Raw genomic sequence first — 25,498 nt, forward strand, 5'->3', positions numbered from 1 at the left:
AGATTTGTTGGTCCTTTTCAGTACCTGAAGATCTAATTCTAGGCGGTATGTAACTTTCTGCTGTTGAGGTTTTTTTTACTTTACTTTGCCATTATTTTATAGCTGTATAGCTGTTTCTACAGCTCTCTGTAGTTAAAAATTACACTTAGAGTGATCAGCAGCAGCTGGAGATACATTTACTGGCAACCATTTCTGCCTTTATGCTGGGCTGTACCCAATTTTGGACTGTTGATACGATGATTTGCAAGTAACTTATAAAGTGTTAGTGATACTTTAGACTTCAAGTCATTTTGGAAGTCTGAGTCTTTCAAGTCTGCCTGTATGTCTCTGAGATGCAGAGATATACCTTACGGATTTTTTTCATCATTTATATTGTATATGAACATTTATCTTGCACCTTGTTAGATGAAATTACTTCTGAAGTATAACTTTCTCTGTGATAGGAAAGGGATAGATAACATTTTTTTGCCCCTTTTTTTTTTTCTTTATAGTATGCTGCTTTCTAAAGGAACTCTCGTTTTTATTAGAAATGGCTGGGTTTGCATATAAAGATGTGATTGAAAAAAATGTTATGTCTCTAGCTTGTTGGGCAATCTGTGATAGATTCTGCAGCTCTGCATTACTTTGCCTTAGGAGTAGTGGTGAAGTCCAAGAAAGACAGATGAGTTTATAGTTATTTTTTTTGACGTCCTGGGGCTAGTGCAGAAGTCAGAAAAGGCAGACATTCTTACAGTTTCCTACACTATTCCTTAGATGTAAATTATCTCATTTATTTTATATTGAGCATGGGCAGAAGCGGAAATGGAAATTTAAATGTGGAATATCTCTGAATACCAGTTTTGGAACAGTATCGAATTGTTATGAAGTTTTTTACCATTTTAGAAATTTACCAGGAAGTTATAACCCTGTTATGCTAAAATCATCTATGGATCTTGGATTGGGAAATTTAAAGGATGAAATCATCTGAGTTTAGTATTTTATGTTGCACTTCTTAAAATTTCTGCTCAGCTGAGCTCATTATACTAAATGGCATGCTTTATCGTGAATCTGTTTCATCATAGTACATCATAGTGTCATTGTTTCATTATTTGGGTATCCAGTTCAGTAAAAACCTTCAGTCTTGGCGAAGATTCTATGCTATACAGAATGCTTAAATATTTCAGTAGGTCAGTCTTGAATCTTTTTTGTAATATCGAATGCATCATTATTTATAAAGGAATTTGTGGTTTTGTTCCCCTTACAGGGTGCCCAGGGAGTAATCAGACCTTGCTTTTGTTGCGAAGTTGTGGTGCTCTTTTACCAGAGGTATTGTCACCCGAAAGAACAGAATTAGCCCATATGATATGGGACAAGATGAAAGAACTGGGTAGGTTGGTTTTGTTAGTTCCTCTTGCAAGAACAGCTGTGTGCTTTAGTTTCTTTGTAATAGAAGACTGAATGTATTTTAATAGTGTTTAAATGTTATGTTATAACAGCAAATGCTGGTTACCGAATAAAGATAGGTTTTATTATTCAGGTGAGAGATCCATTTCCTATTCTGGGAGTTATACTGACATCTAGGGGTGTTAATAAATCTTAAGATTTGTTGGTTTTTTGTGTGTGTGGTTGTTTTTTTGGTGGTGGGTTTTTTTTTTTGGTAAGATGCTTAAATTGGTCTTGTGCTTGATTTTGATTATTGCAAAAACGTATTTTACTTTTCTGTTAGACGTTACCTTGATATCTGGTGTGCTGAGTATTCCGATGATACCATCTATTTTATCAGATGATTATTATTTTTTTTATTTTAAGTTAGTTCTTTATCTATAGATGTTGCATAGGTGAAATGCTTCTAGGTAGTAATATTGCTGAATCTGTAAAATAAATACAGGTGTAGTGAGCTGTGGAATAGCATGCACATGAGCATTGATGTTACTGTGCTTTTGTTATGTTTTAGCCTTTCATAAACAGATGTGTGCTGTTAAATAGGTGTCTGATATTTCAAAGGTGGTAAAAGGAGGCAGTTTGATTATATATAAACTTCATACAGAATAAAATTGATATGAAATTAATTACCTGAGAAAGCTATAAAATCATCTTGAATTTAGAGAATCTACATTCACTGACTATGGTTGAAATATTTCCTTAGGTGCTGTGTATGATACAAGCCATTATAATGCTTTACTTAAAGTCTACCTTCAGAACGAGCATAAATTTTCTCCAACAGAATTCTTGGCCAGGATGGAGGAAGCTAATGTACAGCCCAATCGAGTAGGTACCACTTTATGATATCTTCATTCTTAATAGTAGTGTCTATTTATTGGATGGAGATCATTAACTTCCTCTTTCTGTTTTCTCTAGGTTACATACCAAAGGTTGATTGCTGCTTATTGCAATGAGGGTGACATTGAAGGAGCCAGGTATTCTTTTGCATTTATGTTTGAAAGAATTTCCACAAAATCTATTTCTCATATTCCCTACTATTAACATTAAAACTGATTTCAACGTAATTCTTACAAATTGAGCAAAGCAAAGAGGAGGCTTAAGTATATTTTAACCAAGCAATGAAGAGCAGTTTCTTAGAGAAAGCTGGAACCTACAAAGCAAAATAAAAATAAGTGATAGACCAGTGTGTTCAAATCAAATAGTATTCAAGTTGCTCAGAAAGTAACTCGTTTTGTCACTTCTAGAGCCAGCGTGAAAAAGTGTGAGGTTATGAAGGCTTACTGCCTATGTAAGAAAATGGTTACTGGGGAAGGCAATCGAGAACAAAGTAGACTAAAGAGCAAATAGTAGTAATTCTTTTTTTTTTTGTGTTGTCTTTGTTGCTTAGGGCTTGTTGGATATCTGTCGTAACACTTGAATTTTAGCAAAGTTAAGTTGCCACAGTGTGATTGCTGGGCATGAGAAATAAGTAAAAGGAAGATAAAAATAAAGAAAATCCAGCCCCAACCTTGTGTCTGCATATTTCAAAGTGACAAATACTATTGATCTGAAAATATGAAAATGACCAAATTATGAGCATATGATGCAACATCCCTATGTGCAATTGCTCAGTGACATCAGGATTTGGTTTTGTTTGATGATACAGTACTTGTCCAGCAGAGCAGCAATAACTCAGTAGTTTATCTTCTCAAAGGAAAAAATATCTAATCATTCATTGTCTTTTATTTTGCAGTAAGATTCTTGGATTTATGAAGAGCAAAGATCTCCCAATCACTGAGGCAGTATTCAGTAGCCTTGTGAAAGGTCATGCAAGATCAGGGTAAAGTTTAATACCTTTTTTCTTTTATTTTAGTTTACTGCAATATAAAGTGGTACCGTACAGAAAAATGTCATGCTGCAGAATACTGTGATGTACAGAAGACTGCCTTTTTATACATTTTTGACGTAAAACAAGGCTGTTCAACAAAGGAAGAATATTTTTCTTGTGTCTTAAAATCTTGAATTTCAAGATAAGTTACTCTAATTTTGTACTGTTTGAAAAACAAATTTGCTGCACTTAGTTTTGAACTTTTTCAGCTGTCAAAGTTGAAAGAGTATTCTAAGTAATACAATAATTAAAAGATTTGGACTTTCACCTTTCAGGATTTGCTTAGATAAAATAAGTTTCTCTGTGCTTGTTGCAGTCTTTGTTTCCAATTCTACTTAATGACGAAATGTGGGATAAACAGTATTATGACATAATAAACATTCAACATGCATTATGATTAAATCTACTGTGTGTCTTTCTTTTGAATTCTTTTAGAGATATGAAGAGTGCAGAAAATATCCTTTCAGTGATGAGGATGGCTGGTGTTGAACCAGGTCCAGACACCTATTTATCACTGCTGAATGTCTATGCTGAAAAGGGTGATGCTGATAGCATCAAAAAGGTATTGCAAGTTTGAGTTTAAGTACAAGGTGTTTGATCTTTTATTCAATGTCACTTCGGAATGCTTTCTGTCCATGCAGGAGGAATAATATTGAATTTTATGACTTGTTTCCTCCTAGTCCACTGCAATTAAACACATTTTTCTTTTTGCTTCAGACTAGCTGCTTAACAGAAAGCAGTCTCATACTTTATGAACAATATTTGTCTTTTGATAGTTGCCTTTCACTCTGAGACGTTTGCCAGTGAATGATTTAATAATTTGGGAGTTTTTTAGAGACAAATAGCGCATGTGAGATATTTATATATTTATTTATAAAAATAAATAAACAGTAAACCTTGATTTTCCTGCTCCCATTGAGCCATTCTTTCGCTTTGATTGAAGCCACAGAGTATTTCCAGTAAAACTGAATTTTTTTTTTTTGAGAGTTCATACCAACAACTTAAGTATTCATGAAGTGTGGATAAGATAATGCTGCCTTACAGCCCTTTGTGTAGCTGATTTTTTTTTTTTTTCAAGTATTCTGTCTTACTTTTTAAATCAAAGAAGTATTTGGAAAGGAATGAGAAAAGAAAATTGGTTTGAGTTTAATAAGTAGTATCAGATGGAGAGGACGAAATAAAGGAAGAGGATGTGGGAGACATAATATTGTTCTGTGAATTACAAATTAAACAAATCGATGCCAATGAACCTTCTTCCACACACAAACAAAAAGTTTGATTAATTATTCTCTTCTTTTCAAAGTAATTTCTTTTGGAAGTCATCTCACAATGGGAATACCTCTGGTGTTTTCATATATTAGTAGATATTAGGGAGAAACTATCTACGATACCCTTTTATCTGTCCCTTTTTAAAGTCTGTAGGTATTGGAGGCCCTCTCTATAGATCTTTGTTATTCTCTCTACCATGTTGCATGTATCTAAAGCCATTGTTCTTGAAAAAGGAAAAAGCCCAGCTTTTTGTGATGTATTTGTTGATTTTTATTTCAATGTATCCTGGTTTGAGTTGCTTTGGAGTTTTTTAAATTTAAATTTGTTCTGATTAACAGACTCTGGAAGAGGTTGAAAAGACTGAAGGGTACCTTATGGATAGGATTCTGATGCAGGTGATTTTTAGCCTTGCCAAGGCTGGATATCCTCAGTACATTGAAGATATTAAAGAACGCATAAGATTTGAAAGGGAATTAATTCCAGGTATGTCCTTGGTTACTACAGCAGTGTTTTGCTACTTGGGTTGGAGAAGGAAAGCTTTTTCATTTTTTTTTTTGCAACAGTAACTAATGTTACCAAAAATAGGTAATTTTGCACTTGAATAATTGAATACTTAGGGAAAATTACTTTGCTGTTAGTTTGTGGATTCATTTATACTGCTTTAGATCACATTTTATAAGATTTAAATATAAATCAATTTTAATCATTTACATACAAAAATGAATCTACCAATTTTTTTAACTTTTAAAATTCATTAAGATTTTATGGGAAAGCAGTAAGTGTGGAGTCCTTTCTTCAAACAATGCTTTTGTAATTCCTGTTGTGACAGCTCTTTGTGAATATCATAAAAAGGGAGACTAAACACTGAATATTGTGCAGTTTTTTTATCTGCAGTTAAAGTCGCTTTTGGATCCTGGTGTGTGTAATCTGATTGAGAACTGTTAATTATAATTAATCTTTTTTTTCTTTTATGACGTGTCTAGAAATGTGTTTCTCTTACTTAGTATCCTGTTATGTTACAGTGGTGATGCTTCTGTAATTTTTGGCATGGTGTTTTTAATGGGGAAGTGAATTTCGTTGACAAATAATTCTGAAAAAGGTAGTCTCAAATTTGACTGGTTAATCATGTTTAAAAGTATGCTGATGATACTTGTAGAACGCATTTGCTTTCCCAGCTTTCACTAATTTTAGTCGTTTACTGCAAAAAATAGTTATATGCGCTTTTAAATTTTGTTCTCTGTTTTTCACATCTAGATGCAATGAACCTGTGTTTGACTCTGATAACTCATGGCTTTGAAGATATAAGTTTCCATATTTTGAAGTCTTTTAATCATTTATCACGTGATAATGCGGACCAGGGTAGCTTCTTCTTGCAACATTGTGTAAATAGAGATATGGTATGCAGAACAGAAATACTTTTTCCTTAATATACTAATAACAGTATATTTATTTAGTTTAATGCAATTCTGAAGATGGAAAATGGTGGGTTTTTTTGAATGGTTCTTAAAGAATAAAAGAAGGATTTTAATATTTAAGGTCCTTTCCAACTCTAGCCATTCTATGATTCTATGATTCTATGATTCTATTTCATATCAGTTTGCATAGTAAATTGAAATTCACAAAAGAATCATGTTTGGCATGTGTAATCCCCATTTCCTAAACATGAGAAGAATCTGACATTCTTAACAATTTGAGAAATTGGAAAATATATTAAATTACATTTTAAAATTCTTTGCAGCCTGTGAACAAGCTGAAGCAATATTGTAGTGAGTTAAAAGAAGCGAAAATGCACTCAGCTCCATTACCGTTTATTTTGCGTTGCGCTTTGGAGGCCAACAAACCAGGTACTCTGCCTTTTTAGTTATTTTGCACATGCTCATTTAAAGTACTTGGTCACTATTTAATTATCTTGTGATTGTTTTCAGCCTTGGCCATTGATGTGATGAAGACGATGAAAGAGGAAGGCTTGCCACTCAGACCTCACTATTCCTGGCCGCTGCTAGTTGGGTACCAGAAAGAGAAGAATCTTAAAGGTTAGTTATCTGATAAATGCTCCTCTAGCTTTATTGCAAAGCCAGAGCACAAATCTTTATTAAAACATTGCCCTGAGATTCAGCAGACTCTTCAAAGTAAACAAAGACCTTGCTGTGTGTCTTACTTTGTTGCAAACAATTTTTCCTTCAGAAAGACTTTTTTAAAACCTCCTTTCTTGCTTAATCATGGTACAGTTCTCCAAATTTAAAGTCTACCTTTGCATTGAAAGATGTGTGAGAGTGTTTAATTATCTTTTTAATTCTTCACATTCTTTCTGCCTTCCACTGGTTCCTTTTGCTGCTCATTACCTTTTACAGAGTTTACTCCTAAAGAAACTGAAATCTGAGAGAAGCATTTAAAAGTAAGGTTATGTTATAATGACTCTCTCAGACTGCAAACCCAGTCCTTTTATCAAACCAACTTCTTATTTTCTACCTGATAAGCCAAACGTGAGTTTTGTTACAATAATGATAACTGCAGGAGAACTTACATTGCTGGATGTGCGAGCCTGACCTGACAGCACACTGATTGAAGGACAGAAATGCTCAATCTTTGGGATCCTTAAGTAGGTTTAAGCATTTAGCATACTTTCCCCTGTTACACATGGGGATGTCTACAGGATATGAATAAGAATTGAACAAATATTAAATTTTAGAGTACACTATCTAATTCTTTGGTTTGCGTTATTGGTAATTCAGAAAGAATGGTATTGTAAAAAGATGCTTTTAACAGAAGTACTTCCCCCTTGGGGAAACAAAAAACTGTCTTTTTCATCTTATCTCACAGTATAATGTGCTTTAGAATGAGATGCAGAGTTGTTAGTGTGACACTGGGTGACAAACAAAATGCACAAACAAAAAAAAAGTGCTTTTAGCAGACTCTTCATATCGCAATTTTATCTTAAATATACAGTCGCATTCCAGTTTGGAAGAAATGCTGAAACAAGTATTCCCTAATTGTTTCTGGCTATAAAAATGTCTCAAGTCTTTTTCAAAAAGCCTTTGTGAAAACAATATTCAGTTTTTATTAACTCCTTAGGCTCTGGTCCTGCTAGACTACTTCCCAAGTTTATCTTCTCCCAGGTTTTGAAATGCTTGAAAGTTCTATGATATTTTAAAAGTCTGGCAACATTGTTTTAGTTGGGTCCTTTGTGACTTGCTTGAAGTGCAATGTTGCCAAAAAAAAGTACATTGAAATCAGTGTCATACTTCTGTATGTGGATGTGCCTACTGAAAAAACATTCTTTCTGTTATTCCATGCAAAATTTCACCTCACTAACACAATATAAGAGACGTAGGAAGTGCTTTTAGATTTAGACTTAGCTCTCAAAACTGAAACAATACCTGACTGGTGAGAGAAACTTAATTTTTCGTATCTCTTTTAGTCTTTGGCAAGACCAGAGGTTGCCTTAATTTGAACTCCTGTAGAAATCAACCATACTTTGGATAGTAGTTCCTGCTGGAAGCCATGTAAGCAAATTGAGAAGAAAACTAATGAAGGAAACTTCAATTCTGTCTCTTTGCCATTTTCTAGAGCACCTTTCTTTTTCTATCTGCGAAGATATTGGATAAATAAACTTCTGTATGGCTGTATGATAATTCTGTGGATTTGCAAATATGGTTTTGTAACCCAGTACTTCGTCTCCAAGTTTGAATTGTCAAGTCAGAACAGAACTACTGTGTGCATACCTACAAAAGTCAGTGATTTTGCAATTCTTAAAAGACATAAGACATCTAAGCAATTTCTTCTGCAGTGAAGATTCAGTTAATTTTTTCTTGCTACAGTGAAACAAGTTGTATTGTTCTTTCCCATGTATAAGCTCACATTCATTTTTTGAAATTTAATAACAAAAAAATGAATAAATGAGATTCAGTATCTAAAAATACAATGAATGCGCTCGAAGGAAAGTAAAGAGGGGGAAAATAACCCCCTAAAACCCACCCTAAAACTGTTTCATAGAAATAATGGAGTAAAAAATAATGCTGCAGTGAGAACCTAAAGGTGACAGCAGATAATAAATAAACGGAACGGTGCTTTCTAGCAGTGAAAAAATAATAGAGCTGTGTGAACAAAAGTATAGAAAGAGACTGTATCACATCTCATACAAAAAATGAGGTAATAATTCCTTTCTCTACAAAGTAGTAATTCCTGGCCTAATGTGTGTAATTTTGCATCTCAATACAGGTAAGGATAAAAAAGGAAAAGAACTTTGAGGTAAAACTATTAAAAATCTGATAGGATGTAAACAGTGGACTAAATAAACATTTAAGAACACAGAATATAAGCAACAACCTATCTAGAACTGCAGGGCACACGTCTGAATCAGTATGTATTATGTGACCCAAACAATTATATAACTAGTAGCAATATTTAATTTTACGTTTATCTAATGTTTACTATAACAAAAGCTGACACTGGATATCACAGGAAATTCCTTAACTTCTGTATTAAGAAATTTAGTTTGAAAGAAAAATAGCAGTGAAGTGGTGGCTTAGAGGAATGAAACTAAGCAAGGCCATTTTTAGAGATACCGTAGAGAACTTAACCACTCTGGAATAGCAGACAGCTCTTTTCAGTCATTTTACACAGGCAAGTAATTTCAGTTGGGGCATTCTTGCTTTTATGTGCAAAGTTGATAATTACTTATTTCCATAGTATTTATCTAAGTAAATGCTGTTAGGGTTTTAGGAATGGAAAGTGCTTTCACGGTTTAAAAGATCAATAGGAGGTGGATCTGAAATTCTTATTGGCACTGAGATTCATCCTGTATAAGATTATACACTAAAAACAGGAGGGCCTAGTATAAATAAGCAGAAATGTTTGACTTAGTTGTTACTGTTTTGTAGCTCCCCTTCCCTGTTTTTTTAAAGACAGTTTTTAAAAGTCACTAGTGTATTTCACTTTTGTTTTCTGCTAAACTGTTGTTACATACACAAAGTGTGGTTAGTGAATGATAATTGAATTTTTACTTCAGGAAATAAGGGAACTAGGAGTCTTAGTCCTGAGAATAAGGCTGGTGATTTCGCAAAGCAACTGCTTGAAATACTGTTTTGTAGACAGACTTTTCTGACCAAGAACTTTCTGAGTGCATCTGAAATCAACAGCACAGCAAAAATGTATTGGCTATTATGTTGTTGCCCTGAATGCAGTCTCACTTTTCGAACTGGACTTTTATGTTTCTGTTTCATTAGAAAACTGCTTACAGCCCAATTTTACTGCCCTTCCACATGTAGAACTGAACTTAACTGCCTTAGAAATCCCCTCTGTTCTGATGGGACTGCTTTAGGCAGGAGGCACAATTCGCTGTGAGAAATTTAGGAAATGAAAGGATGGACTGAAAGGCAAGTCTCACTTTTCACTTCTTGAAAAGCAGCAAGTTGCTCTGCTTGACCACAGAAATATTACAACAATCTTGTAATTCATCTCTTCTGTGTTTGTTTTTGGATATACTGATTTGAGGCTGGAATCTGTTCTGTTGGAGTGTTCCAGTGCTGTTTCCAGTGTTGACAAAAAGGAGAACAGAAGTTTGGCTGTGTTTTGTTCCCTATTCCTGTCTTCTTTCCACTCACTCAGTTATTTGATTTTTAGGTACTCAGCTCCTGCAGTCCTTGCATATCTCAGCCCAAGATCTCAAAAACCTGTTGTTGATCAAGTAGGGGGGTGGCTGGAAGGCATTACTGTGGGTTTGAGTCAGACCCAATCTTCGGGATCAGTGGAGGGCAGAGTGCGGAGGGCAATCCGCTGGCGTATAAGCGGGCTGTTAATGAATAAAATAATGATTTCATTCTTTTTTACTTTCTATTTTTGTGTATGTTTTATAATGTGCATAAGATATCAGTACAGTAGTACATGTACGTAATTTCTAAATAAATGTACATGTATCGGGGAGGTGTTCACAAAAAAGTTTGGGAGACTGGTGTTCTAGATAAATGCGACTCCGCTTCTGCGCCTCTCTTTTTTAGTGTGTTCTTTGGTTTGGGAAGAGAGTAGTAGTTAGTGTTTTTCCAATATAAGTAGCAGATAATTTCTAAAAGTCCACACACATAATGCTCAAATCCTATTTCATGCATGTATTTGACAATTTTGTAGTGTATTGATTGAAGTGGGAATGTTTCTTTACTTTGTATTGTGGACGATACTCATGTGATGATAAAGTAGTTCCGCTCTCAGTGAGGTAGAAAATGTATGCAAAATTGTAGGATTCTGTGTTGGTTTTCATTAATCTTCTGGTCCCCCCTGCAATTGTACATCAGCCATCTTAGAAATGAAGAAATGTGTGGCAGCATTTTTTTTTTTTAAATTTGTGATGACTTTGGCCATGTGCAATATTGTTACTGGTATTCCTTCTTAATCTGCGTCTTACTGTCATGCTGGTGTTCCGATCTTCTACGTGCCCTTTTCCTACTCAGGAGCTGCGCCAGGTCACGTAACATTTTTGTGACAAATGTCTACTAGGGAATGGGGGCATGTAACGAGCCTGCTTTCTACTCTGTTCTAGATAGAAATTTGAACTCAAATCTCCTGAGTTTACCACACCTTATTCACTATGGTATCTAGTTATTGGTCTTCAAACTACTTGTGGAACAGATACAGTTATTTTTGAAAGGTTTCAGCACAAGAGGACTTAATGTATGGGAAGTTGAAAACATGAAATAGAAACTAGCTGTCAAAATTTGAAAGGTATCAAGAAAGACTTACTGTAATTAATTCTTTATTCATATTTTTGCAGATTCTGGGCCAAAATCAGAGTTTTGTTTAAGGCAAACTCAAACAGATGATGCGACTTTAATCTAGTGTGACTTGTCTGCATGTATTTTCAAGTGCTCAAAGGGAATTCACATTTGATTATTTGCACCATAGTGCACTGCATAAAATATTCATGGAAGTGTCACTTTTCCATAGGTGGCACTCCAGGGCAAAGACAGGGACTTTGGGAAACTTTACATTTTTAAAGTAATAAGTATGAAATGCAAGTTGAAAAAAACATATGCTGTTTGGTACTGGTGTCCTGCAGCAACTGACAAATCATTTTTAGACCAGCAAAAAATGATAATACCTGTATTTGTTTTGACAGGGGTTCAGAGTTTGCTAGCTGGGGTTACTGTAAGAAGTTTCTGCAAATTGCAAGAGTGTGAGCAATTAAAAAGCATGACATATACTCTAAAACTCTACACTCAAATTGCTGAACTGTTAAGATTTGGTATCTGTTGTCGTCAGACTGGTATCTGCAGTAGTAATATACAGTCTAGTTATGTGAATTGATGTGAACTCTGTAAAAGTTATAATGTAGCTTCAGTGGGGCTTGGGAGACTCCAGCCTTTCTCTGAATTTCCAGCTTGAAGCTGATGAGTTGATAGATTAATCAACCTATTTGCTTATGAAAACATTATTTGTTTTAAACAAATCTAGAAAGCATGCGTTGCAAATCAGGGTTGGATACTGGGAACAAAGCTACGAATGTATTATGTATTGTGGAATGCATTTGTATCTTAAGTTTGATTACATACTTTACACCAAATTTCAGATTTGTTTTTTTATGCACAATAGTGTGGAGACTGATATATAGCTCTAAAAGATGTTTTGCAAATATGACTAAAAGTCACTGTCATATATTCACTGTGTTAGAAAATAACTTTGCATACTAGCAATTTCCAAACTAGCCAAGAGTTTCATGGTTTTGATAGTGCAGTGGAGAACAGGAAGTTTAGTAAATCTATTTTAAGTTTCACAATTATGAACTTTATTAACACCTCAAATAAAAATGCAGGATTTTGCATGGCAATTTCAAGGAAAGAGATTGAAGAGACAAGTCCATTTTTTGAAAAGCAACCTTTATTTTTAAATGTTGATTCTCAAGTTTTCATTCTTCTGAAATGCTCAGCCTTACCAATTTTGCCTTGATAGGTATCTTTGAGGTCCTGAAAGTGATGCACGAGTTGGGGGTGGAACTTGATGCAGAAACATACACAGACTATGTTTTTAAAAATTTTGCTGATAGAGAAACCATCCGTGCCCAGCTGAAGGTGAGTTTATATTTAGAATTTATAAAAAAGGTTATTGCATGGTTTGGTTTTCTATATTCTCTGTGAAGGCTTTAGATCCCAGTAGTGCTCTAAAAACTTGGTATGATGAAGCTTGTTCTGAATACTCAGATTATTTTTGAAACAGTTGTAGCACTGGTGGTTTGATTACTGTGTCTTTCTCTGGTATTTCTTTCTCCTTCTCAGGCAATCAAAATATTTTGCTCAAACTTACTAGCTTTCTGTTTCCTGAGTGGAAAACTAAATAAATGAATGATGTCCTTTTAACTGAGGATTAGAAGTATTACAATTGTTTCTGTTGTTTTTTTTTTTTCTGTTTTTGTTTGTTTGTTTGTTTTAACTTATTGAAAAATTCCGAATTGCAGACTAAGTTGACTAAGTTTAACTACCCCACTCTTTCTGCCTGTCATAACTTTGTCTCTTGCAATTGATTTCAATACAAAAGCTGGATAATTTTTGATTGGTAGCAATTTATCTGGCTGGCTGCGTAGACTTCCATAGAGCACATCCTGTATGTTCTCAACAGCTATCAGAACAAGAATGCAAATGTCCTTTGGGAAGGAAGCATTTAAAAATACAAAGTATCAGAAGGTCTTCTCTGTGTGTATTTCCAGTGATTGATTACTTTATCTCTATCTAGAAAAATGACTGCCTGTTTGAAACTGTTGGACTCTCTGTAGCAGAAATAAGATATGAAGCAGTACATGGAAGACTGAACAATGTTCTTTCTCTGTGTAAGTATTTTTCATGTTGCATGTTACTTTGTACTTGGCCATAGTATTGATTGGTTGTAGGCTAAGAGATTTACATGTATTAATAAATGAGGCTTAAAGATATGTGGGAAACTTGAGCAAAGCTTTTATTATGGGAGGTCTTCTAGGATGAGATGTCAGAAAGTTTGAAACTAACAATTACAGACAACATATCATGGTTAAATTATTTTTTTAATATTGAACCTAGCCCTAAGATTTACATAAAAGATATTTACAAGTTACAGCTTTACTGTGATTGTGCTAGGATTATCATCCTCTTGTACTTTGAGGGCTTAAGGAAACAATTTGCCTTGCACAATGACTGTAAAGTCTTTGGTGCAGGGTTTGTCTTTCTTTACAGCACCAATTACAACAGGATGATAGACTAACAATATGGCTCTGAAGTACTACAGAATTATTAATGAAAGAACCAACTTTAAAGAACTGATTGGCATGGATGTTAACCTGAGTGCGCTCTGCAGATACGTTGGTTGTGGAAATTATACACATAACTTATATGTTATACACATAAATTTGAGTTAATTAGGTGATGAAGTTGTAACAGCATGAATTAATCACTTTTTAATAGTTTCCTCTAAAGACATTTCTGATGCTTAGTGCTTGCAAAAGTTGATATATGTCATTGACTGAATGTACGGAATGGGAAGAATTGCTTGGTTAAGTAGGAATATGTGTTTCCCTTCAAAATTTAAAACAAATACAGTTTTTATTTGCCTGGGATACTGAGACAACAATAAAATACCTAAATTTGGACTAAATCTGATACAGAAAGATCTCTTTTTGAACAGTTTTATTTGTCCAAGGTTGAGGGAAAAGCTTAAGCAGTCTTTTGCTGCATTTTTCATTAACTGTTTTATTTAACGAGTATAGAAATAAGTATTCTATACACCATGACCCTGGGAAGCTGTTGTGTTGAAAATGAGAAAATCAAATTAGTAGGTAATAACCAGTGAATTAATTTTTGTATTTGCGATTTATCAATTAGTGAATCTGTAAGATTCACCTTACATTCAGCCATTTTTTTGTTTGTTCTTGTTACAGCAAGAAACATTAACCATGAAAAATGAAGTACTTAAAGTAACTTTGAAATTATTTTGAAGGAATAACTATTAATTAGGAGCAGTGGAACTTCTTGTGGAAAGTGAAATAGTTGTGGTTTGGGGTTTTTTGCCTATGTGAAAAAGTAAAGCCACCACTGCACACTCATTTTGGTTAACTGAAATAGTCAGGTTTTAATGTGATATAAGGCACAAAGACGTGTGTGCCTGGTCTATGGTAGATGTATATGATATCAAAAGTATGATACAGGCACATATAGTAGGCTACATTCTGTCTTGCTGTCATGAAATTAGTCTCACATAGTGCATTATTTAGCTGTTGTCTGTGTGTCGAATATAAATCTTGTATTTCTGTTCACAAAGACTAGGGTTAATAATTCATTGAACTTGGGCTTTAAAGGGAGGTACTCCCGTAAATAGTTTACTGAGCTGAAATGAATGTTAGTAAATCTAATTAGCACCTATGTAATGATAAGGCACTGATATTAAACAGCTGGGTTTTTTTGTTTGGTTGGTTGGTTTTGACTTGGCTTCTTTTGCAGTATTAGAGGGAAAAATAGATGCAGTATTGAAAATAGTTCAAGATTGTCTCATCAGGGTAGTTGGGGGAGGTGAAGGTTGGTTATTAATGCCAGTTGCTATCTAGGTGTATTGATTCAACTTCTCATACCTTATAATGTATAGATTTCTGCTACTGACAAGATGAGAACTACGAAGCGTCAGCTGAGGAATCTGGGCGCATAAGGCGTCGTACATGAGAGCCGCTTTTTCCCTTTATCATGCCGTTCCATTCCACTTCATTGTCAGCCTCTTGATTTTCTCAGACTTGTTTGTTGCTAAGGAAACCAGGTTGCTGATTGTCAGCAGCAGCTGAGCATACTAAGATGCTTTTCTGCTCATCTTTTTATGAGCAAAAAGTTTAATATACCACTGGAGGAGGATTTCTATTGAGGGTTTCTTGAAGCCAACTTTACCTGAGATTTTCAAACTAAAATAAACATTCCAACATTTAAAAGTTTTAATTTTCTAAATGCCTGGAGTTGGACTAAGGAGTGGTTTTAGTATGTTGTTCCTGCCTTTTATTTCCCAGGTTCCTACAGAGCAGGTGTTTTTATTTCAGTTCTCTTCTACCATATACCATGTTGCAGCCCTTGCTGAAAGGGCTCAGTACATTCAGGTTTTTACAGGTGTTAATTCTATTGTTGCGGTGAAGTCAGATGATAACACCTTCATACAGGACTTAAATGCATCCACTGCTGTATTTTTATTCTTTGCTGGAATATGGTGCTGGAATGAGAGACAGCAATTCTTGAGAAGAATGTAGAATGATTTGGAATCTTCTTAGACAAGAAATGATATAAAGATGACGACATAGGGCATTAACTGTAAATGACCTCTCAGGGACATCTAATTTTTAGTAATTTTATATTGTGCAACATTTGTTCAACCAATATTGTAAATAGCAACCAATATTGTAAACCAATACCGTGCAACCAATATTGTAAATAGCAACATTTAGAACTGTATATCCTAATCTTTTTTCCCCTTAAGTTTAACTTAATTCAGTGGGTAGCATTTTAGATGGAACTACTTTTTCTTTCTTGTCGGGCAATTTACATCAGGAGAGGCAAACACCTAAGACAGCATCATTGTTTTGTTTTTATATATATATTTTTTTTTAATTAAAATGTAGAAGGTAAAATTGTAAAGCCTAATTTAAGGCAGGTATTCAGCCTGAAACAGCTAGCAAACCATTTGCCTCTAGTTGATCTTTTTTTCTTCCAGAGCTAGTACCTCAGGTTTTCTTGATTGGATTGTTTGGGTTTTATTTTGCTTTTTGGAACAGAGAATTTTCTTCGGTCTTGTACTTTTTTACAGATAAAATGCTTACTCCTCTTACTGATTTTTGTAGAAGACTAATGGCATTAAAGGCAATGAAGAGGGACAAATCTCTCTTTTAGAATATTTGATCCATTTTGAAATGGAGCAGATTTAGGGCTGATAAAACCAAGACTGTTTCAGATACCCTGGTATTTGAAATTTTGAAATTTGAAATTTTACAAAAATTTGTCAGCATTTACTTAACTAACAAAATAGTTTTTTTAATTACACCCTGTTTACATGACCTACTGACTTACCGCAGTTCAGGGATTTTTGTACAATAATCATTTAGAAATATTTCTTTCATTTACAGTATCTTCAGCAAGCACACCTCCTATTGATATCCGTCAGTTTAGAAACAGCCTCATTTTGGGTTTTAAAAGGTAAGGTTGCTTTACGTTTACCTCTTTTTTTTTTTTTTTTTTTTTCCTCTGTGGTGAAGTTCCATCTCTTTTTTGCCTTGTTGAGCACAAGTTTGCGTGGTCTTTCCCCGCACACGCCGTGTTTGAAAATTGAAAAGTAGGATTCCAGCTGTAGCAGACCTGAAGAATATCTTTGTTCCTCTCAGCTCTCCCTGGTTTCCTTGCTTCTGCTACATATGAGTATTATATGTAGTGGATTAAAAAGAACTTAACTGTACTTGTTTGTTCTGTGGTATTTGACAATATATAAACTTCTCAGGGTAGTAAACATTCGGGGGTTTATCTTTATTCACTATTTTCTTTATAAACTGTTACGCTAATGTAAGGCTTCCCTGAAGGTTATTGATGTTACCATTAAAGTAAATGGGTGCTTAATGAACACAAAATACCAGTAGGAGCCAGGCATATTCTGCTACATCTGGTAGCTTTCTGTGCCCTTTGGATTAATACAATTCCTGGAAGCTCACACTTAACACCTAGTATTGTGCTACATTGTCATGACTTTGTATTCACAGCCTTATGGTCCCCTTGTGTAAGGAGGGTTCCTTGCTAACTTGCAGGATTGTCCTAAGTTTATGCAAGTATATGTGAATTAACAAGCATTTCTATCATTCGTTATTTACCTCAGTCAAAAATTTAGGACTGAGTGAGGTTTTTTTGCAGCATACCCACACCACTGGGAACCAGAGCGGTCACTTAATATTACTCAGACCAGAGTCTGAATGTTGATTTTGTTGACTAAGTTATTTCCTATGTTTAGGTTGCACGTTAGTAAAACATACCAGGTGAATATGACCGAAATGATTTCCTAGTACATTGCGAATTCTATCTAGCTGATCCTGCTCTACCATGAGAAAAGGAGGAGACTAAGCAAACCAGTGTTCAAATTGGATTTGTTAACTAGGCTGACCTTGACATACAGGGGATAAGTGAAATAAAGTTTTAGATCCAGTAGGGTTATTTTACCATTCCTTCTAGTAGCCAGCCCCAGAATCATCCATTTCAGATGTATTAATTAAAGTAACAGATTATTGAAACGCATTTTCTCTCTGTAAGTTGTCGATAAATACTCAACTGAAGTAGGACTTGCAGTAGAAAGGAGAGTTGTGCAGGTGTTCAGAATGTGATTGAAAGTATCTTTAAAACGTTATCAACTTGTATTGTGAAAACTAGCTGTTCTTCCTTGGCGATGGAACAGTTACTACTGTTGTGATTTCAATAGTTATCGAACATTTGGGCTAAAATTCGGAATTCTGGGGAAAATTAAGGTTGGGGGTTTATGGTGGGATTTTTTTTTTTTTTTTTTAACTTCAGCTTACTGTTTCCCCTTCTTTTTGCCACTTGTAAGTTGGCATAAGGTTTTTTAATTTCTTTTAATATTAATCTCTTGTTTGCCTTTGTTACTACCTGGTTTCAGAAGCTGTGTACAAGGTTGGCTGTGCCCAAATTTTTCACCTTTGTATTGTTTCTGAAAGCATGCCAATTCATGTGTCCGTTTCTATTTTAAGCTTAAAGGCTAGAACAGCCTGAAAATTAAGTTTGAGGGTATGATAAGATAGAAGAAAACAATATTTGTACCTTTTGTAAAGACTGCAACAAAATTTTATGACTAAATGCTGGTCTCGAATGTTGAAATGAGTGGAGTTTAGGACTGGCGTGCAAAAGTACAGGGTATGGACACCAGGGACACATGAACAATGTCTGTGGCAGACTAGTTTATGGATTTCTGTTGAAGCTGCTCTTCTCTGGTAACTGCTTCAAAGTATTCCCATTCTATCTGCCTGATGTACCATTACTATTTCAGAGTCAAGTACTTTAGGAAATTGATGCATTTGATATCTGCAGTTCATTGTCATGCTGTCAGTGGTGGAGCGAGTTCACCCAGGAAAGCTTAACTAACCTCACAGATAGCACTTCCACCCCCACACCCCCTCTGTGTGGACCTGCATTTGACTCGTTTTCAAATACAAGTGGCAGTAGCACAAAAAGAATGAATGTTTCATGGGCTTGAACCTCCTAAATAAAATCCTAAACTTCTATGAATGCTTTCAAGTTTCTGTGCACCTGTTCAAACTGACATCTTATTTTCCTCTTATGAGAATCATAGGAAGATAAGGTCATAAGATTTTGTTCTCTTAGCCTTGTCTAGGTTAATGCTGCTTTATAGTTGTCAAAAAGTTATAGCTTCTAGCGAGAGTGTTGATGCTTTACAACTATAGGAATGTGTCAGGTTTTTTATACTTCAGTATTAGAGTTAACATTTTAATATGTCGGGTTTTTTATGCTTTAGTGAACTGGTTAACATTTGATCTTTGGTGGTAACCTGATGACATACAGAGAAGCGTTCTCCATCAAGTTCTGTCCTGTTCTATGAGGGGAGAAACTGGAGTTCTTCTGTGTTTTGTTTTCTATTTTTTAAAATATCTATTTATCTCACTGAAATAAACATTATACTTTAAGAGGTGTGGTTACTTTTTTTTTGCATGGTAGAAATGCATTTATAGCTGCCTGTAGTTAATCTTTCTATACTAAAAGTCTAATTTTAATGCACAGGAGTCTAGATTTTAGCTCTAGCAAATTCCACATATTGAGTGTTTGCGACTTGTTTGAGTGAAGCTTATGTTCTTGAAATGCTAAATAGAATGAAGTATAAAGTAAAAAAAGTACAATTAGGACATTAAAAGATTGAACTAAAATTAAAACTAAAATTTATTCTTTGTAGCCTTAGTTATCTGTTTGGGTTGCTGCATTATTTTAAGTTAATTAGCAGAAACTGTGACCATATGCAGTATAGTAAAAAGTACAATACTTATTCTGTACAAAGTTGGTTTAAACAATATGTGGCAATTATTGTATTTAAATTTTATTTAAATAATTGATTAAAATCTTCAGTGTTAATGTTTTGTGGTTTTATTTAAAAAAATAGAAGAGTAAAATCATTTTGTTGCTTTTAATTTGTTATCCTTTGCTGCCCTCTTCAGCTCAGATGATGTAGATCTTTGGAGCAAGGTAAGTGGAGATAATAATGCTGCAAATAAAATCAAGTTCTTTAGGCACTGCATGTTTATGATGCACTACTGTAAATCTGAATTCTGAGCCCAATAATTGGCAACCTGATTAATTTGAGCAAGACTTTTGTCAGTGGCAGATGGTGCAACTGTATGAAATTGAATTTTAAAATTGGACAGTTAAGTGTAATTGTGAAGAATCAAATGTGGTGTTACCGTGTAGGGTAGCTTATGCTACACCAATTTCTAGGTCAAAATTGTTATACCTGAAGGTTGTGGCTTCAGGTAGAAAAAGTATAGTTGTAGCTTCTGGAACAAAGCCTGCCATGGCTGCACAGTCTGACATGGTTTAATTCACTTTCCTGCCTTCCCTAAACTTTCTTCGTATCCCCGCACTAGCACTAATAAGATAAATAAGACACAATTAGAATTTTAAAGTTTTTGTCATATAACTTTAAACATTGAAGGCAAAGCCAGATAACAGAAATCACCTGGGTGAAGTCAAGGGGAAATGACTGATCATCGTGCCCTCCCTGGTACGGGCTACTTTAGAAAGACTGCAATATAACTTGGTCAGTAAATTTTGCAGAACAGTAGAATAGAGGAGATGTTGGCAGATACTGCTTGGGATGTAGTTACAGAATTTGGGAGGGGATGCACTGTGCTTTTTGTCTTTTTTCTTCTTTGATGCTGTACTTGTTGACTAATAAACTAGTACATGGCTTGCAATGTATTTTACATTTTTCAAAGCAATCTTGGAATGAAATGGAAATTGTAATTTGCAAAGCTAATGATTAATGATTTGTATAAATCAGGTACAGGTGTGAGGTGCCAGGTTTTTATGTATTTTACTACAATTTTCTGTTGTGTGAAGATTATGGTGAGAGAATCTTTTAGTCCTCTGCCTTTATCCTTCCTTTTTTACATTTAAAAAATAGAAAAAGTAGGGCAGGGAGAGAAAATAAAGGGGATCTCTTTTTACTCCCATTATGAAATTAATTTTGAAGGAAAGTCAGAGGACTGAAGTAATTGTGGTCTGCACATGAAGTAGTGTCTCGAGTTACTTCTTCTGTTTTCCACAATGGAAGGAAGATACATTTTGTTGTCTTTGCTAAATTTATGAGTAAATACATGTATTAACCTTCTAAAATAAGAAATGCTAACTTGGGAAATAAACACATACTTAGCATTAGAAATAATATCACAAATTCATTTTTTTTCTGTAATCCATCCTTTTTTGGTATTCTCTGAAATTTCATTGAGAAGGAGAACTGTGTTATCAGGACTTTCTGGGATTTTTTTTGTAGTTGTAGGTTCTTCTATCTGTTGATTTGTCACACGAGAATGAGGGCAAAAGGGCAAAAGAAAGCTGTAGTTTAACTGTCCACAGTGTCCGTGGTACTGGTAAAATGAGAAGTGATAGATGCAGTATTCCATTGCATATTTGATATTTTCTGGCTTTGTTTATCCATTTTTATTAATAATTGAAGGTGAGGGTTCCTTTTCTTCTGTCATTACTTACAGCACTGACAATGGGAATGCATCTCACTCTAACTTCTTTCAGATTGCATTCTAGCATCGTGACTATAAAGCAAAATTCTTGAAGTACTTAAAATCTCATTTTTTAACTAAAGATGATGTAATTTCCTTAATGACAGTCAAATGCATTTTAAAAGTGATTTAGTTAAGTATTTTTAGATAGGACTTGGGGGGTTTTGGGTAAGTGCTTCTTTTCCTGTGATGAAGGAAAATCTACGTATTCCTTCAGTTTGTGTGACTGATGGGAATGTGTGTTAAATTTAGTCAAATGCAATTAATTTTTATGGATGCATACTTTGTCATTCAAAATGGCACTTACTTGCAACAGCTGTACTAGTTATCTTAAATCTAGCAGAGCATGATAAATTGTGTTCCTCTATTTTCTTCATGCATTTGCTTCTTTCAAAATAATAATAAAAAAAAGCTTTATGGGCCAATTTTAGCCTTTTGATAAATTGGAACATAATTGTAGCATCTCAGGAGCGACACTGGTTAATATTTGCTTTAAGCAATGTCTTACAATAGCTAACTTTCTGTAGAATGATACATAAACAGAATACCAGAGTGTCTGTCTTACTGCCATACCTCAGAAAGCATTTCTGTTTGCAATATTTTTTTAAGAAAAACCTATTATTTACAAAAAAAACCTTCATTGTATTTCTTAGGGAATTACTATGATGTGGTAAAGAATAATACTTTAACAGAGAAATGCTTTATTATTTTGAGAATTCAATTTCAGATACTATTTGTCCTTGCTTGCTTCTTTTGGCTGCAATGTACGATTATTCTGTCTTACCAGATAACAGAACTGTTGTACAAGGATGAACGTTATTGCCTGACGCCTGCAGGACCAACTGGTAGAGTTTCAATTTCTATGATTGTAACTTATCCACAAATCCGTTCTTCTGTGTAATGATGGGTTTGAGGGATTACAACAGTAAACACTGATTGCTTCTTTTTGAAAGTGAAATTTGAAAACATGTTGGGTAAAATCCTGATTCGAATAATCAGAGCATATTTTGTGAGATCCATGAGATCCTTTTTTTTTTTTTTTTTTAGAATTATAAATAAATCTTGCTGATAACGATTTATTTTTCTAAATTTATTCACCGAAATGGAGATTTAGAGTGAACACAGTATCAGTGCTTAATACTTAAAAAAAAATAAAAAATAATGCAGTCTTTCAACCTAGTTTTACCTTTAGTAGCCCTTCTGATTTTTTGAAGGAAAATGGTACTTAACATCCCAAATCTTCTACTTTGAAATAAGTACACTTTTTTTTGTATAATCTGTTTTTTTAAAAAACAAGTTGTTTTTTTTTTTTCCTCCCGTTGGGGCAGAAGGGGCAAAGGGGTATGAGGAAAGCTGACAGTTGAGAAGACAATTACTGATGCTTTTCCTAGTCTTAGCTACAGGACCCCATATATTTTTGCATTTGCATAGGTAAGGAACTTAGCACTATTTGCTAAAATCTCTGAATCTTGATTTTCATTGGCTAAAAGGCAACTTCTTCAGTATTAGGTTATCTAATGGTTAAAATCTTTTTTATTTTTTTATATTAACACTACAGTACTTACTGTAGCTTGGTAATGGAATATAATGGGTAAAATGTACAGAATAAATATGCAAAGTGTTAGAAATCTGTTTTTTCTTTTGAGCAATGACAAAATATTTGTGGCAACTATTTGGGGTAGCGGGCAGGAAAGGGGGGGAAGGCCTTGGGCAGTACCACTTCTGTCACACAGTAGTGGAAAAAATAGATTGAAGTAAGATTCTGTACTGAAAAGCTGTCACTAGGTCTGAAAATAATTAATATTCCTTTCACTCACCAGTTAGATATGTGCTCCCAAACCACATAATCTCTATGCCTCAGTGATCATTGTTGCCATTTCAGAGCCTCTCATCAGGGTGACATCTCACACCAAAATGATTTCTTATAAATTAATCTTGATAACATGACAGTCTCGGTAATTTTAGTGGAATGCTTTCTCTTGTTTTTTTCCACAGAAGCTGTTGGCTATTTTCTTTATCACTTGATTGACAGCATGAGTGACTCAGAGGTACAGGCCAAGGAGGAGCGTTTGAGACAATACTTCCATCAGCTGAAGAAGATGGTACCATTTCATTTTTTGCTACATAATGCCTGTCCTTCCTGACATGTATCTATTAGATTTGAAATTGCTGCTTTTAAGTACAACCAGACCACTTCTCAATGACATGCAAGAGCTGGAGACTTGAATTACGTCTGAGATAATTTCTGTTAGACAAATTTCAGTTTGGTTGTGTTTCAAAACTCATATAATTTTTTTCCCCACCTCTTGGTACAGAATATAGTTATCCCTACAACTCACTACAGCGGCATTTGCAGACTGCTGGACTCCTCTCAAGTTCCTGAATTAATTAAGGTCTGTGGTTCTATAACAATTACTTTGAAGGTAAAAAATGGAGTATCTGTACTCTATGAATATATTCTTCTTTGCAAAATAAGTATCTTTATGCATTGATTATATGTAAGCCTTTTAACCTTTCCATGATTTTTCACTGGAAAGCTGTTTTCATTTCATATGTGAAAGTTTTTGAGGGATACATTTAATAAGTGCATTTTCAAGTCAATGTGATAATGCTGCAGAATACAGCTTTTTTAAGCATTGCAATTATATGAGTAACTTGAACATTTTTAGCATGATATGCTTACTTAGAGATTGAACTTGTTGGGGGCGATTTGTGATATCTTTGTCTTACTACATTTTAGGATGCAAGGTTACTGTCTCATAAAAAATCCCCGTCTACAGACAACATTCCAGAAGTAAGTAAATTCACAGATAGCTATACCTGTTCTTACTGTTATAATAATATTTGGATGTAGATGTTAGATAGTGTAATCACTAGCTTTCAGATCATGGAGGCATATTAACGTAATTTAAATCTACCATTTGAAGTTCAGGGGTTACTTTCTACAGTAGAAGTAAAGGCTATCCAGATTTTTACATAGACCTGATACTTGACCTTGGAGTTGGCTGAGTTTTCCTGCCTCAGTTTCCCTGTCTGGTAATTATTTTTTTGAAACTTCTAGTTAGTTAACAGTGGTGATATGAGGCTTAATTCACGCTTGCAAATTACAGTGATCCACTTGAGTGGCAGGAACCACATAAATCCATACTGCTTCTAATGGTGGAGTGTCAAGTCTTTACATCTCTGATCTGAGGAAAGTGGAGATGGAAAAAGAAATAGAATTCTGTTCCCTACTTCCCTGAACACAAAGAACAGAGTATGAGAGAAATAGTAATGTTGACCTTTTGTAGATATGCTATTTAATGCTTTTTTTACTGTATTCTGACTCAAATCTTCAATTAGTATGTACTATTTAAACAGATAAAAGCACCTTAAATGATTAAAAAATTTCTTATAGTATGAAAGAAGAGGATTATTTTGTCTGTCTTCTATTAAAGTGATCCGACAAGTTGTTCAGGGAGGGTGTTTTTGCAATTGACATTCTTTCTGTTACCTCCATTTAGAGTGCTAAATCTGACGTGTCTGCTTTGGAGAAGAAACTAGAAAAGCGAAAAGCTGAAAACCAGCCTATTACAGATGTCTTGAAACAACTCATACATGCTCTTTGTGAAGAAGAGGTATCTTAAGCAACGCAGAGATAATTGGAAACACATAGCTATATTTTTAAAGGGACAGAAATGACTGTGTTATGGAAAGACATAGTTAAGCAAAGACAAGTGCAGTGCTTGAGGTTTCATGGTTTGATGCTTATAAATCAAACATAAGTGCAAAAAGCAATTAAATCAAAAGGTTAACTAATTTCAACAACACCTTGAATGGCATGTTTTGGGGTTGCTGAAGTTTGTTTACAATAATCTGCAAAGTGAATGATGGTAACAGCTGTGATAGGTTTATCATACATGCCAAATGTCCTTTCAAGCCATGGCTCCGGTCTCTTATATCTAGATTGTCAAGCAACTGATACATGCACTAGTCATTTGCAATTCAAATATTACTAGGTTGTTAATGCAGGGATTGAAATTCCATTTTCCTGCAGGAGGAAAGCTCTTCTGAGATAAAGGGTCTCTTGCCTTCGTTCGGCAGGCGTCCAGCTGTAGTTTACATTCATTTAGTGTGTGTCTGTAATTTGTGGGGTATCACCACACTTTTATTCAGTTTCTTGTTCAGTATGA

At 34.6% G+C, this 25,498-nt stretch overlaps 1 protein-coding gene across 1 annotated transcript in view; it reads left to right on the forward strand.

Moving 5' to 3' along the window:
- Positions 1-25,498, forward strand: part of LRPPRC (leucine rich pentatricopeptide repeat containing) — a 93,385-nt gene that overhangs the window by 12,631 nt on the left and 55,256 nt on the right. Inside the window, exons 3-20 of the mRNA XM_074144521.1 lie at positions 1,244-1,366; positions 2,126-2,247; positions 2,338-2,396; positions 3,155-3,241; positions 3,725-3,851; positions 4,897-5,041; positions 5,813-5,955; positions 6,297-6,402; positions 6,484-6,591; positions 12,497-12,615; positions 13,274-13,367; positions 16,659-16,728; positions 19,749-19,776; positions 22,114-22,171; positions 23,322-23,428; positions 23,642-23,719; positions 24,067-24,120; positions 24,830-24,943. Coding sequence (XP_074000622.1) covers positions 1,244-1,366; positions 2,126-2,247; positions 2,338-2,396; positions 3,155-3,241; positions 3,725-3,851; positions 4,897-5,041; positions 5,813-5,955; positions 6,297-6,402; positions 6,484-6,591; positions 12,497-12,615; positions 13,274-13,367; positions 16,659-16,728; positions 19,749-19,776; positions 22,114-22,171; positions 23,322-23,428; positions 23,642-23,719; positions 24,067-24,120; positions 24,830-24,943 — 1,742 coding nt within the window. The remainder of the gene's footprint in view (positions 1-1,243; positions 1,367-2,125; positions 2,248-2,337; positions 2,397-3,154; positions 3,242-3,724; positions 3,852-4,896; positions 5,042-5,812; positions 5,956-6,296; positions 6,403-6,483; positions 6,592-12,496; positions 12,616-13,273; positions 13,368-16,658; positions 16,729-19,748; positions 19,777-22,113; positions 22,172-23,321; positions 23,429-23,641; positions 23,720-24,066; positions 24,121-24,829; positions 24,944-25,498) is intronic.

This window comes from Numenius arquata, chromosome 2 (assembly GCF_964106895.1).
Source record: "Numenius arquata chromosome 2, bNumArq3.hap1.1, whole genome shotgun sequence".
NCBI classification, from domain to species: domain Eukaryota; kingdom Metazoa; phylum Chordata; class Aves; order Charadriiformes; family Scolopacidae; genus Numenius; species Numenius arquata.